Source organism: Morus notabilis, unplaced genomic scaffold (assembly GCF_000414095.1).
Source record: "Morus notabilis unplaced genomic scaffold, ASM41409v2 Scaffold2571, whole genome shotgun sequence".
In the NCBI taxonomy this organism is placed as follows: domain Eukaryota; kingdom Viridiplantae; phylum Streptophyta; class Magnoliopsida; order Rosales; family Moraceae; genus Morus; species Morus notabilis.
The window spans coordinates 2135-14748 of record NW_010360011.1 but is presented as its reverse complement, the minus strand read 5'-3'; the positions used below and the strand labels follow the sequence as shown (position 1 = coordinate 14748).

Below are 12614 nucleotides of genomic sequence, written 5' to 3'. Positions count from 1 at the left end.
TTATAAGGATAAGATAATTAATGAATTATCAATTTAGCACAAATTTGTAATGGCAATTAAGGAAAATAAGATTTTGAGGATTTAATAAATTGATCCTTATAGTAAATTATCCTTCAATAAAGGAAAGGAATACATACCTTAAGTAAAGGGTTAGATTTCCTTCATAAGTTGCTAAAATAGAATAGCAAATGACAGATAATTTCACACTCTCAATGGGTGTTCATTTTCAGAAGTAAGCAAGTAAGAGAATAGGCTGTTTGGCGAAGAGTGGATTCCAGCTCTGTAAATCAGGTAAGTAGGAATCTCGCCTACAGTATGAATAGATTTTTAAAGAAAAAGTTACACATGTTATATATGCATGTTTATGTTTTAAGTATTGTATGCGATGCTATGTCATGCTGCATACACATAAGCAGCACACATGAATTATATGTGCTTGAGTTAATTTAATGTTATGTATACTATGCTAGATCATACTGCATACACTTAAGCAGTGCACATGAAGTATATGTGTTTGAGTACATTCCATGTTATAGTATGCTTTGCTATGTTATATTGCATACACCTTAATAAGTCAAGAGGAACTTATAAGAATAATTATCAGTTGAGTGCCGTACCAGCCTCCACAAGGGAGGTAACTCATGCTCCACAAGGGAGAAACAGAAAATAACAATAATGTCCTCCGACTCAAGGGAGGCATTCAAGTTATAATCACGGTGTCGTGGGGGACCTTGCAAACCCTCACGTTCCGATGATTGCGCGCAAGTGGTACGCGAGCACTCGGGCCCATCAGTAAGAAAGATAAGATAAGATAATAAGATTATGATAAGACATCATAATTAAGCATAATCAGCTCATGCATATTTATTCATGTGTACTTACAGTTATTTTGTGAGATATAGTTCCTACTTGCTGAGCGAAAGCTCAATCAGATATGTTCATGCTGTAGGTAAGAAACCTATCAGCAATTCTTGAAGGGCAATGGCAAGCGGCAGACGAATGGTGGAGATGGGAATGGATACCGCTCACGCAGTTATCTTCCGCAGTAAGTTTAAGAAAAATCATGTATATGTATATATGATTTAAAGGTTTCAAGCATGTATGTTTAAAAAGTATAGGTACATATGTATGTTAAGGAAACCAAGGTTGTAGCTAACAACCCTCGTTTTGAGTATTTAAGTTTTAGAACGTTGCAACAGAGCATGCAACAAATAAACAAATTTTAAACATGACGATTTAAAACGATTGATTTTAAAAGGGCTTTAAGATGTACTCGAATTTAAGATTTCTCACGAAATCCGTTTTAAAGGCAAAATTAAATGGCCCAATTGAATTGGCTAGTTTTAGAAAGGCTTTTAAAGAGCATTTGAAATAAGAGTTCAAATGCTGCTCTGTTTGAAAGATATTTTTAGAACGTTTTATCTTAACTGAAATTAAGAAAAGCTTTAAGAAATTTAGTGATTCACTTATTTGAAATTATTGTTACAAATTATGAAAGTATTCTTTCTTATATTAAAAAAAAAAAATGTTCCGCAAATTTTAAGAAACCCCAGTAAGTACAAGTTAAAGTTTAAGTTACAGTGGCGGTCTCATAGGAGGGTCGCCACATTTACAGGGTGAACAAGCTTGGCAACCGACGCCTGTCTCCCTCCACCATTTGCGCAAGCTCCAAGCTCGCAATAGTGTCGCTTCCTTCTACCACTTGTTGCTTATACCATCGGAGTCCCCACAACTTGGCAGCGATGATCATCCTCTACTGGCCCCTACGTTGCGTGACTTTGCCGATGTCTTTCAGGAGCCCACCGGCCTTCCCCCACACCGCCAACTTGACCACCATATTCCATTACAGCCTAATGCTCCTCCTGTCAAGGTCCGGCCGTATCGTTACCCCCATTTTCAGAAAGGGGAGATCGAATGCCTTGTCAACGAAATGTTGGCTGCTGGCATTATCCAACCAAGCACTAGTCCCTTCTCCTCGCCGGTTCTTTTGGTCAAAAAGAAAGACGGGACATGGCGTTTTTGTGTTGATTATCGTGCTCTCAATAGTATCACCATCAAGGATTCTTTCCCAATTCCAACGGCTGACGAGTTAATGGATGAGCTCCACGGTGTAGAGATTTTTTCCAAACTGGATCTTCGGGCAGGATATCATTAGATTCGCGTGAGTCCAGCTGACGTTCCCAAAACCGCGTTTCGCACCCATGACGGTCATTATGAGTTTCTTGTGATGCCCTTCGGGTTGTCCAATGCTCCATCTACGTTCCAAGCCACTATGAATCTGATTCTTAAGCCGTTCCTTCGCCGCTTTGTCGCTGTGTTTTTCGATGACATATTGGTCTACAGTGCATCCATTTCTGATCACATTCGACATCTCCGACAGGTTCTCCAGGTCCTACGAGAACACCAGTTCTTTGTCAAGCGAAGTAAATGTACTTTCGGCCAAACATCCATAGAATACTTAGGGCATATTGTATCTAACTATGGTGTCAGCATGGACCTCGCCAAGGTTAAGGCTATGCTGGAATGGCCGGTGCCCAATAACCTTAAGGAACTCAGGGGATTCCTCGGCCTCACCGGTTATTATCGGCGCTTTGTTCGGTCATATGCCACCATTGCTAGCCCTCTTACCGACTTGCTCAAGAAGGATACTTTTGCTTGGACCTCTGTAGCCCAATCTGCCTTTGACACATTCAAGGCCGCCATGACAAGTGCCCCGGTATTGGCTCTTCCAAACTTTGTAGCAGAATTTGTGGTCGAGACTGATGCCTCCAATTTCGGTATTGGAGCTGTTCTTCTTAAAAGTGACCATCACATCGCCTATTTTAGCAAAAAACTGTCACCGCGAATGCAACACACTTCAGTTTATGTGCGCGAGTTGTATGCTATTACAGAAGCTGTTAAGAAATGGTGACAATATTTGCTGGGCCGTCATTTCGTCATTCGTACGGACCAAAAGAGCCTTCGTGGACTTCTCGACCAAGTTATACAGACTCCTGAGCAACATCACTATCTTGCTAAACTCTTGGGATACCACTACACCATTGTCTATAAGCCGGGTAAGGAGAACTGTGTGGCCGATGCCCTATCTCGGAAACCATATGACATTATAGCCAATTTTTGTGCCTACACTCGGGTCCATTTTCAGCTGCTTGACAAATTGCGCCAAGAAATCTTGACTGATCCATTTTATAACCAGTTTCGACCCTCTGATGGCTCCACTGACCCAGTATCCTCTAAGGTGGAATGGCGAGATGGACTGGCACTACAAAACGGACGGCTTTTGCTCAGCCCCACATCTGCCCTACGTCATCAAGTACTGAAGGAATTTCATGATTCATTAACGGGTGGCCACGGTGGAGTTAAAAAGACATTGTCTCGTATCTGTGCATCTTTCACTTGGCCTCACTTGCGGCGTGATGTCGAGAACTATATTCGGGAGTGCCTCATTTGCCAGCAAACTAAATATGATACCCGATGCCCAGCTGGTTTGCTTCAGCCCTTACCCATACCGACGTAAATTTGGGAAGATGTGAGCATGGATTTTATTACCGGCCTGCCGAATTCCAATGGTTTCACCACCATCCTTGTCGTGGTCGACCGTTTATCCAAACAGGCACATTTTGCGGCTCTATCCGCTCACTACACCGCTGCGAAGGTGGCCGATGTCTTTGCTTCATCTGTTTGTAAACTCCATGGCATCCCTCGTTCCATCGTGTCAGACCGGGATCCTATCTTTCTGAGTAAATTTTGGACGGAGCTCTTCACTTTGAGCGGCACTACCTTACGGCGTAGCACGGCTTACCACCCTCAAACCGACGGTCAAACGGAGGTGGTAAACAGGACGCTTGAGCAATTCTTGCGAGCTTTTGTGGCTGAGCAGCCCAAACGATGGGCCCGGATCCTCCACTGGGCGGAACTATGGTACAACACCTCCTTCCACTCAGCGGCTGGTATGACACCATTCAAGGCCGTCTATGGGTGAGATCCTCCAACCATCAGAGATTACATTTCCACTACTGCTTCGACTGAAGATGTTGATCTCCTCTTGACTGACCGCCAGCAGATCCTGGATCAGCTGCAGATCAACCTTACTCGAGCTCAGCAGCGAATGAAAAAGCTTGCGGACAGACACCGACGTGAGGTTGAATTTTCGGTGGGAGACTTGGTTTTAATCAAGCTCCAGCCCTACCGACAAGGAAGTATGGCCCACCGTCAGTCCCATAAGCTGGCCAAAAAGTATTTTGGATCTTACCGCATTAGTCAGAGGGTGGGACTCGTGGCTTACAAGCTCGACCTTCCTTCTTACACCAAGGTCCATAACATGTTCCACGTGTCCATCTTGAAACAGTTCCATGGGACAACTCAGCTTCCCACTTTGTCGCTTCCCCCAGAGTTTGTAGATGGCCTCCCTGTTCTGCTTCCAGTAGCTATTCTTCAGCAACGACATGCAGCACGTGATGGACAGCAACATCTACAATACTTGGTGCAGTGGCAGAACTTGGCTCCAACCGAAGCTACTTGGGAGGATGCTGTTGTGTTTCACGCCACCTTCCCACACTTCGACCTTGTGGACAAGGTCCATCTCGAAGGGGCGGGTAATGATACAATCAGCCCAACTAGGCCCCAGAAAGAGCTGGCACCTGAGGAGGCAAATGGAGCTACTGACCCAGGACCACCTAGAGGAGTACCCAAAAGGATGAGCGTGAAACCTGGGCGGTATAGGGATTAGAGTTTGTTATGCGAAGCTGGCGTTGTTTCCATTTTCCTTGTAACCGTTAGCAAATCTGTAACAAACTCCTTGAATTGAATATAATAGCTGATGCTCACGATGGAAAAGCATTCAGCAAGATTTTACCTAAAAATTATCTCTCTTCTCATCTCTCGCACTTATCTTTCCCTCATCTCTTTTCTCTGTTTAGTGACTCTGTGCAGGGACCCATCACAATGCGTTGTTTCATTATGATAATGATAACATCATTATGAACAAGCATGGCTATGGCAGTTTGCAATATAATAAAAACAACAACAGGCAGCCAACGGGCTTATCAAAATCAACATATCCAAACAAAACAAAAAACAAAAAAACAAAAAAACAAACAAACAAACAAAACAAAAAATAACAACAACAAACGTTCCTAATAATCAAATGAAATGAAAATAGCAAACGCACTAACATCAAAGATCAAACATATTACAACTCCCATTACAGTAACATGTAGATCAATGAAAAAATTGAAAGTAACCACAAAAACCAAAATTGTCTATCGAGAGGGAAACACACCAACCAGTAACCACACCAAAACCAACCTTGACTATTGAGAGGGAAACAAACCACAAACAACCTTCGGGAGCAATTGAATTAAAAAACTGGGTACAAAACACTCACAAATCACGGGAAAGGCTTTTTTTCCCCCTTTTCTCCTCTCTTTTCCGTTTGATGTCAAGGCTAGCAGCATTTTTCAAACTGAGAGGGAAAACTGGTTATGTAAAAAACACAATCAATGATTAGATTAAGACCATCCATAAAACACTAGCGGATATTTTTGTAGTATTATATAATCATATATTTTTTTAGGTCAAGGCCATCCATAGTGGCTATTTTATGTAATTACTTCAAAAGATACCTACCACGCGTAATCGCGTATACTAACTACATTGATCATTTCATCTAAATGAGTATTATAATTGGAAGATCCATATGACTTGAGACATATTGGAACATATTCCTAATTAAAAAAAAAATACTAGAATTAGTGCAGAACAATGGAACATTCTCGTTGCATCAATTTGATCATGATCATCTGTTTTTCTTCTTCTTCTTTTTCTTTTTCCTTTTTATTTCTATCTCCCTTGTAATGTTGTGACAGTTACACCAGTAGAAACATTATTTGACTTATTCAATGATGATGAAGAAGAGCTAGCTGTCTCTATAAAAGTTCTTTCAGTGTAAAATCCAGGTAGTTTAGGTTGGGGCAGCACAGCATTATCACTATCCAACATGAAGAGAACAGATGACATTAAGGGCCTTTCTTCAGGGTGCTTTTGAACACACAATAATCCAATTTGGATACATCTTAACACTTCGGCTACAGGAACATTTTCCATTAAAACATCTATGAGCTCCATGGGCCTGTCCTCAATCCATAGTTTCCATGCCTAATACAAATCAAAATTTCAGAATCATTAGTGACATCTATGGCTAGACTCTTACCCTAGGTTTATAAGTGCTTTTGTACAAACTCCGAACTTACAAAGGAAATTAACTAAGAAGTTAGAACTCACGTGTCCTAAAAGATTGAGGTTATGATCAGGATGTTCAAATCTTCTATTCTTCTTCCCACTCACTATCTCCAACACCATGACACCGAAGCTAAAGACGTCAGATTTCACTGAAAAGTGCCCATCCATCATGTACTCTGGAGACATATATCCACTACATCAAAACAAAACAGATAAGTAAATCCCATTAGACTTGACAACTGTATAAAGTTGTAAGATATGGATATTATACACAGATAGAGAAGAAAAACAATTAAAAAGAGATTGAACTTACTATGTGCCAACTACTCTCTTAGTATTTATATCAGTTTGGTCACCTCCAAGTAGTATTCTTGCCAAGCCAAAGTCCGATATCTTGGGGTTAATCTCACTATCTAAAAGAATATTATTGGCTTTAAGATCTCGGTGAATAATTCTCAATCTTGAATCTCGATGAAGATAAAGAAGTCCACGAGCAATCCCCGCAATAATATTAAAGCGCTTCTTCCAATCAAGAGCTGTGTCCCTTGTTTGATCTGTTACCATTTACAACATATGAAGTTAAATTTCAATGTCTATAGACCACAGGCACAAATCATATGAAATAAATATAATTTTTTAGGTTGGCTAACTGAATATGTATAAGTCCAAGCTCTTTTTAGGCATGAACTCATAGATCAACATCCTCTCTTCTCTATGAGTACAACATCCCAACAGCCTCACAAGATTCCGGTGTTGAAGTTTTGAAATCAAGGTAACCTCATTCTTGAACTCTACAGGCCCTTGTCCAGAATCTTTAGAAAGCCTTTTCACTGCTATTTCTTGCCCAGATGATAGCACACCCTATAAAAAAAATAGTGTTATTAGATAAAAGGTATATAAAAAAATTCAAAGGAAAAATTAATATTGTTCATTTCACAAAGTAAGATAATCTATATTATATAAAACATTAAGGTACCTTGTAAACAAGACCAAAACCACCCTGACCAATTTTATTTGTGAAGGCGAAGTTGTTGGTAGCATTTGCAATAGTATCAAAGCCAAATAAAGGTAGCTCCACATCTTCCTCTAAATGAGTAGGAGTCATTGTTCCCTCTGCAGAAGCGGGAAAATTAAACTGAAATGCATAATGGCACACAGACAACATTGTATTGCAAGATCTATTTGTGTGATCAATGCAAGTCTTCTGGATCATGTTTGTTAGGTTGCATGCAGTAATAAAGAACTACCCGCTCTTGAGGTGTTCTTAAATACTTTCCGTTTCTAATTCTTATTTGAATCCTTCTAGCACTAATGAACATTTTTTTTTTCCTTGTTACCACCAAGAATGTTCAAATTTCAAGAGATAAAAGGCTAATTAATAAAGATTAGAAGAAACAAAATTACAAGTTTTGCTGCTGTTTTAGTCTTTATGTTAATGAATTTTTAAGAAATGAAAATAAAATCTCTAGGATATTCTTCTTAGATGCTTATTACAATTGTATAGTATGTTATATATTGGACAACAGAGTATAAACCAAAGAATATTCTTCTTAGATGCTTATTAGTCATTACCTTGAAGATATTATGCGGAAGGAAAATATTATATCTTACCTTGGCTTATAAGGCAGCAGGATGTCCTCTTACAGATGAGACATCCACCTACTACACATAATAGAATAAACCCCAAAATTGCTGATATGATCACCACAATCTTTTTGCTCTTGTTTGATCCCGTGACTATAAAAAACCACAACAGAATAAAACGAATGTATTAAGGACACATTTATCAAACCTCAATGGACTAATATTAGTGAGAAGGGTAATGAATTTGAAAAGTAAAATAAAGAAATAAAAATGAGTATCATTTATTCTCTTTCTAGTATTTACTTACCTATAAAAGGTGGAATAACAAACAATATACTTCCTTAATAACAATCTTTATTAACGTAATTTCTTAAACAAAACATGTGAACTCATTAAAGGTATATAATTAAAATTTGTATTCATTACCTTTAACCCGAAATCAGTACTAAAAATGTTTAAGTGCCTTTTTAAGAATCTGACTTACTATAAGTACTTCTTTTAAAAAACTCTACAGATTGAATAGTTCTAGTTTAAAAAGTAGAAAAATATGAGCTAATTAATATTAAGGGGTAGAAATAAAAAGAATTCTAATTCAAGGAGTATTTTTAAAAGTTTTTCTATTTTCTTTTCTCGTTTTCTATAATGTATATATGGGGCCGGTACCAAACTACCATTCTTAATTCATTAGTAAGCAAATAGTTGAATGGGAAAGGAAACATGTGTTTACGCTTTCCCTTTCATGTCTAGGAACCATGGCTAAAAAATAATCAGAACGTAAGCATAACGTAGAAGAGATGTAACATGGAATGAATTAACAGTTAGTATTAAAAAATTTAAAGAAATGGAGTTGAAGAAAATGTAAGCCCCATGAAAGTGTGTTATAATGTCAAAAGGTTAATGACCTTATAAAAGTTCTACAATTATCCAAAAACCCAACTCAAAGTTTGCTAAAATGAAATACATTAAATTTTTTTTGGAAGAAAAATGGAATACATTTGTTATCAGAAATTAGATGTGTACAAATTTACTTACTCTGCACTTCAAACTAAATTACTTGAAAAATTGAGAACTGAGAAGCAAGACTTACCAAATTCAGAAGCAGCCATTCTAATGTACAAATCTTGTCCACCATCGCTGAAATGTCTCATATCAAGCAAGTCCGCAGACCAGATTACACAGCCAGCAAGCCGAGCCACAGCATAAGCCACACAAGAGCAGTTTCTCCTACAAATCAACTCACAATCCTCCTTCCTCACCACCGATCCGTTCACCGTAAATTCCGAATTGTACGGCAACTTCATCCGAGAGAACTTCTTGAACCTCTCGCTTTCGCTACAGTTCAAGCGTGTCTTTAGCACACATCCACTGGTAAAATCCATTGCATCCCACTCTTCCTGTACTTTTGGAACAAAACCAGTTGGGCAATGGCAATCTAGACGGTTGTCACTGCTGTCACAGATTCCATTAGGACCACAACGCGCAAAAGTGTCACAATGATCTCTCTGCATCGTGTAGATGCTAACCCAATTTTCGTTCTCTTGGTTCCACCGGAGCTGCCCAGGAGATCCCGATGGATTCAACCAGAACCTGGTGACCGTGGAATTGTCCGCGTTTTCGAAGGTATAGTAGACATGGGTTTCATTCACAACATAGCTGGGTTTAAAGACCGCATTTTCCTGGAGAGGATTGTCTCCGCCTGTTTGTACACCATCCCATGGCCCATTTCTGTACGCAATATCTTGGCCTTTGAGCAGAAGTACCTGAGGAAGCCTACGAGGGTCTGATTCGTATGTGTAGGTTCCGATGGATGGATCTTGGAGGCTGTTCCAGGAGGTTAGCTTCCAACTTTGACCAGTAATGAAGTCTTTACCCAGCTTCATACCCGCAATGAGCGAATCGCAGGGATGATCGAAACTCTGCCATGTATAGTTTCCGTTACTGCCATCTTTAACCACGAGGTTTCCTGTGTTTAAGAGCTGCAAAGTGGGGTCTTTTGCTGATGAATTTGAGGACCATATAGGGTCCTCTGTTTTGTTGCTGTGGATTATTATATTTCCGGTTTCGGTGATTTTGAGGACACCAGACGAGTCTGTGAGAGGGTTGCCTCTGTTGGCAACCCAGACGGCCGTGAGATCTGAAACATTCTTGAACCATATTCCCACGTAGCGGTTCTTGGAATTAGGTGGACTGAAAAAGCCTAATTCGAATTTTTCCCCGGTGGAGACCAGAGTTTGACCGGTGTCTTGGAGAGTTTGGTTTGGTTTTATGGTGTCATCAGCTGCCAAGGAATTATGGAAGCAGATAAGAGAGAAGAAAAATATGATAATAACCTGCTTCATTGATTATTTATAGTTCTGGGAAACTGAAACGGAGAACAACGAGATCTTGAGAGGCAAGCTTTTCTATGTTCCCATCTCCATAGTTTTCTTCTTTTCTTCGCATCTTTTAAGTTTAAACTTCTCTCTTTCCAGGGCGTTTACCAAATGAAGCTCGAATAGACTATACTAGCGTACAGATCCTAAAGTCAAGTACCTAATGAAAATAATATAATTTGGACTAGACGATATTAGCATTATTCTTATTCATATTTAAATGGATGAATACGTAAATGAATTTTGCTAATTTGTCATTACTATTTTGTCAACCTTATACTATCTGTTGGAAAATAAAATGATCATTTTTTTTCCTTTTTGGCGACTGTAACACACGTAATGTACCTCTCACTAGAAGCCATCAAATTTGGTATTTTCAGCAGCAATCTTCTTGTGCAAAACCTTCTAGAAAAAGAAACATCACCGGCTACCGGGGAGGACTAAAATTGCTGATGCAAATATTTACCCCCAAAACATTGAATGGTATTTTTAAAACAAATACTATAAAAATATTGCCATCCTTTGACAAAGTCCAGTCCAACGATCATCAGCAAAATCTGTCACCGTCTATATTTGCTCAATGTGAGATATGAAATATGTTAACAATTTTTCTTAGGCTTTCTTCAAATGTGCCTACGACTTGGTAAGCTTTTTGTTAGCATAGAATAATTAATACTTACGTGCATTGAAAAAGAACAAGAACAACAAAAACAAAACAAAAAGTAACCAACCTTTTTCTCGTTGCATCAATAGTTTCCATGCCTAAGAAAAATAAGGACTTAATTTAAGAATAATTATATTGAAAATTATAAAGTTATAGTAAGGAACAAATGAAAATTAACTAATAGTCACACCTCACATGTCCTGGAAGATTGAGGCTATGATCAAGATGTTCAAATTCTCTGTTCTTCTTCCCAGTCACTATCTCCAAAATTATGACACTAAAGTTAAAGACATCAGATTTAACCGAAAAGTGCCCATCTATTACGTACTCTGGAGACATATAACTACTACATCTAAGCAAAATAGAGAAATGAATCCCATAATGCTTGGACAACTATATAAGTTTCATAAGAAGTGTTAATTTAATGTATTTTTGAGTTCAAATATTTGTGAGTCTTTAAGCATTTTTATTAGTTTAATGTGTTTTTAGTGTTATTTTGTAGGAAAAATAATAAAATGGGACTTAGTGGCATTTTGGAGTAAAAAAATAATATAATTTGGACTAGACGATATTAGCATTATTCTTATTCATATTTAAATGGATGAATACGTAAATGAATTTTGCTAATTTGTCATTACTATTTTGTCAACCTTATACTATCTGTTGGAAAATAAAATGATCATTTTTTTTCCTTTTTGGCGACTGTAACACACGTAATGTACCTCTCACTAGAAGCCATCAAATTTGGTATTTTCAGCAGCAATCTTCTTGTGCAAAACCTTCTAGAAAAAGAAACATCACCGGCTACCGGGGAGGACTAAAATTGCTGATGCAAATATTTACCCCCAAAACATTGAATGGTATTTTTAAAACAAATACTATAAAAATATTGCCATCCTTTGACAAAGTCCAGTCCAACGATCATCAGCAAAATCTGTCACCGTCTATATTTGCTCAATGTGAGATATGAAATATGTTAACAATTTTTCTTAGGCTTTCTTCAAATGTGCCTACGACTTGGTAAGCTTTTTGTTAGCATAGAATAATTAATACTTACGTGCATTGAAAAAGAACAAGAACAACAAAAACAAAACAAAAAGTAACCAACCTTTTTCTCGTTGCATCAATAGTTTCCATGCCTAAGAAAAATAAGGACTTAATTTAAGAATAATTATATTGAAAATTATAAAGTTATAGTAAGGAACAAATGAAAATTAACTAATAGTCACACCTCACATGTCCTGGAAGATTGAGGCTATGATCAAGATGTTCAAATTCTCTGTTCTTCTTCCCAGTCACTATCTCCAAAATTATGACACTAAAGTTAAAGACATCAGATTTAACCGAAAAGTGCCCATCTATTACGTACTCTGGAGACATATAACTACTACATCTAAGCAAAATAGAGAAATGAATCCCATAATGCTTGGACAACTATATAAGTTTCATAAGAAGTGTTAATTTAATGTATTTTTGAGTTCAAATATTTGTGAGTCTTTAAGCATTTTTATTAGTTTAATGTGTTTTTAGTGTTATTTTGTAGGAAAAATAATAAAATGGGACTTAGTGGCATTTTGGAGTAAAAAATTAGGGCAAAAAGCACTCTAGGCCGCACAAGGCTCTTGGCCAGACCACCTGTGCAGGCGCGCCACCTGAGTCGCGTGCCAAGGCCACAACCCGCTTGCCCGCACCACATTGGGTGCGCGGGCATGCCACTAGCCATGTGGCCGCTGTGACGACCCTCCCATGAGGCC

General features: G+C 38.4%; 3 protein-coding genes across 4 annotated transcripts in view; 2 read left to right on the top strand and 1 right to left on the bottom strand.

Moving 5' to 3' along the window:
- LOC21411464 overlaps nucleotides 1-2163 on the top strand; it is a 15715-nt gene extending 13552 nt beyond the window's left edge. The window contains exon 3 of the mRNA XM_024163999.1: nucleotides 1596-2163. Within this exon, the coding sequence (XP_024019767.1) occupies nucleotides 1596-2155 (560 nt within the window). The 3' untranslated portion in view covers nucleotides 2156-2163. The remainder of the gene's footprint in view (nucleotides 1-1595) is intronic.
- Nucleotides 2164-2227: 64 nt separating this feature from the next.
- On the top strand, nucleotides 2228-2911 carry LOC112091134 (uncharacterized mitochondrial protein AtMg00860-like). Its single transcript, XM_024163998.1, has one exon. The coding sequence runs from the start codon at nucleotides 2228-2230 to the stop codon at nucleotides 2909-2911; it is 684 nt and encodes a 227-aa protein (XP_024019766.1).
- Nucleotides 2912-5585: 2674 nt separating this feature from the next.
- On the bottom strand, nucleotides 5586-10375 carry LOC21411462 (G-type lectin S-receptor-like serine/threonine-protein kinase At4g27290). Of its 2 annotated transcripts, XM_024163996.1 has the most exons (7): nucleotides 8912-10375; nucleotides 7852-7977; nucleotides 7217-7353; nucleotides 6891-7101; nucleotides 6554-6794; nucleotides 6283-6433; nucleotides 5586-6156 (listed from the first exon to the last, which is right to left on the bottom strand). In XM_024163996.1, exons 1-7 carry the CDS (start codon nucleotides 10161-10163, stop codon nucleotides 5842-5844), a joined length of 2433 nt encoding a protein of 810 aa, XP_024019764.1. In that variant the 5' UTR covers nucleotides 10164-10375; the 3' UTR covers nucleotides 5586-5841. The 2 variants fall into 2 exon arrangements, with proteins under 2 accessions (XP_024019764.1, XP_024019765.1); XM_024163997.1 differs by lacking the exon at nucleotides 5586-6156 and having other exon boundaries at nucleotides 6365-6416.
- Between the last annotated feature and the right edge of the window lie 2239 nt (nucleotides 10376-12614).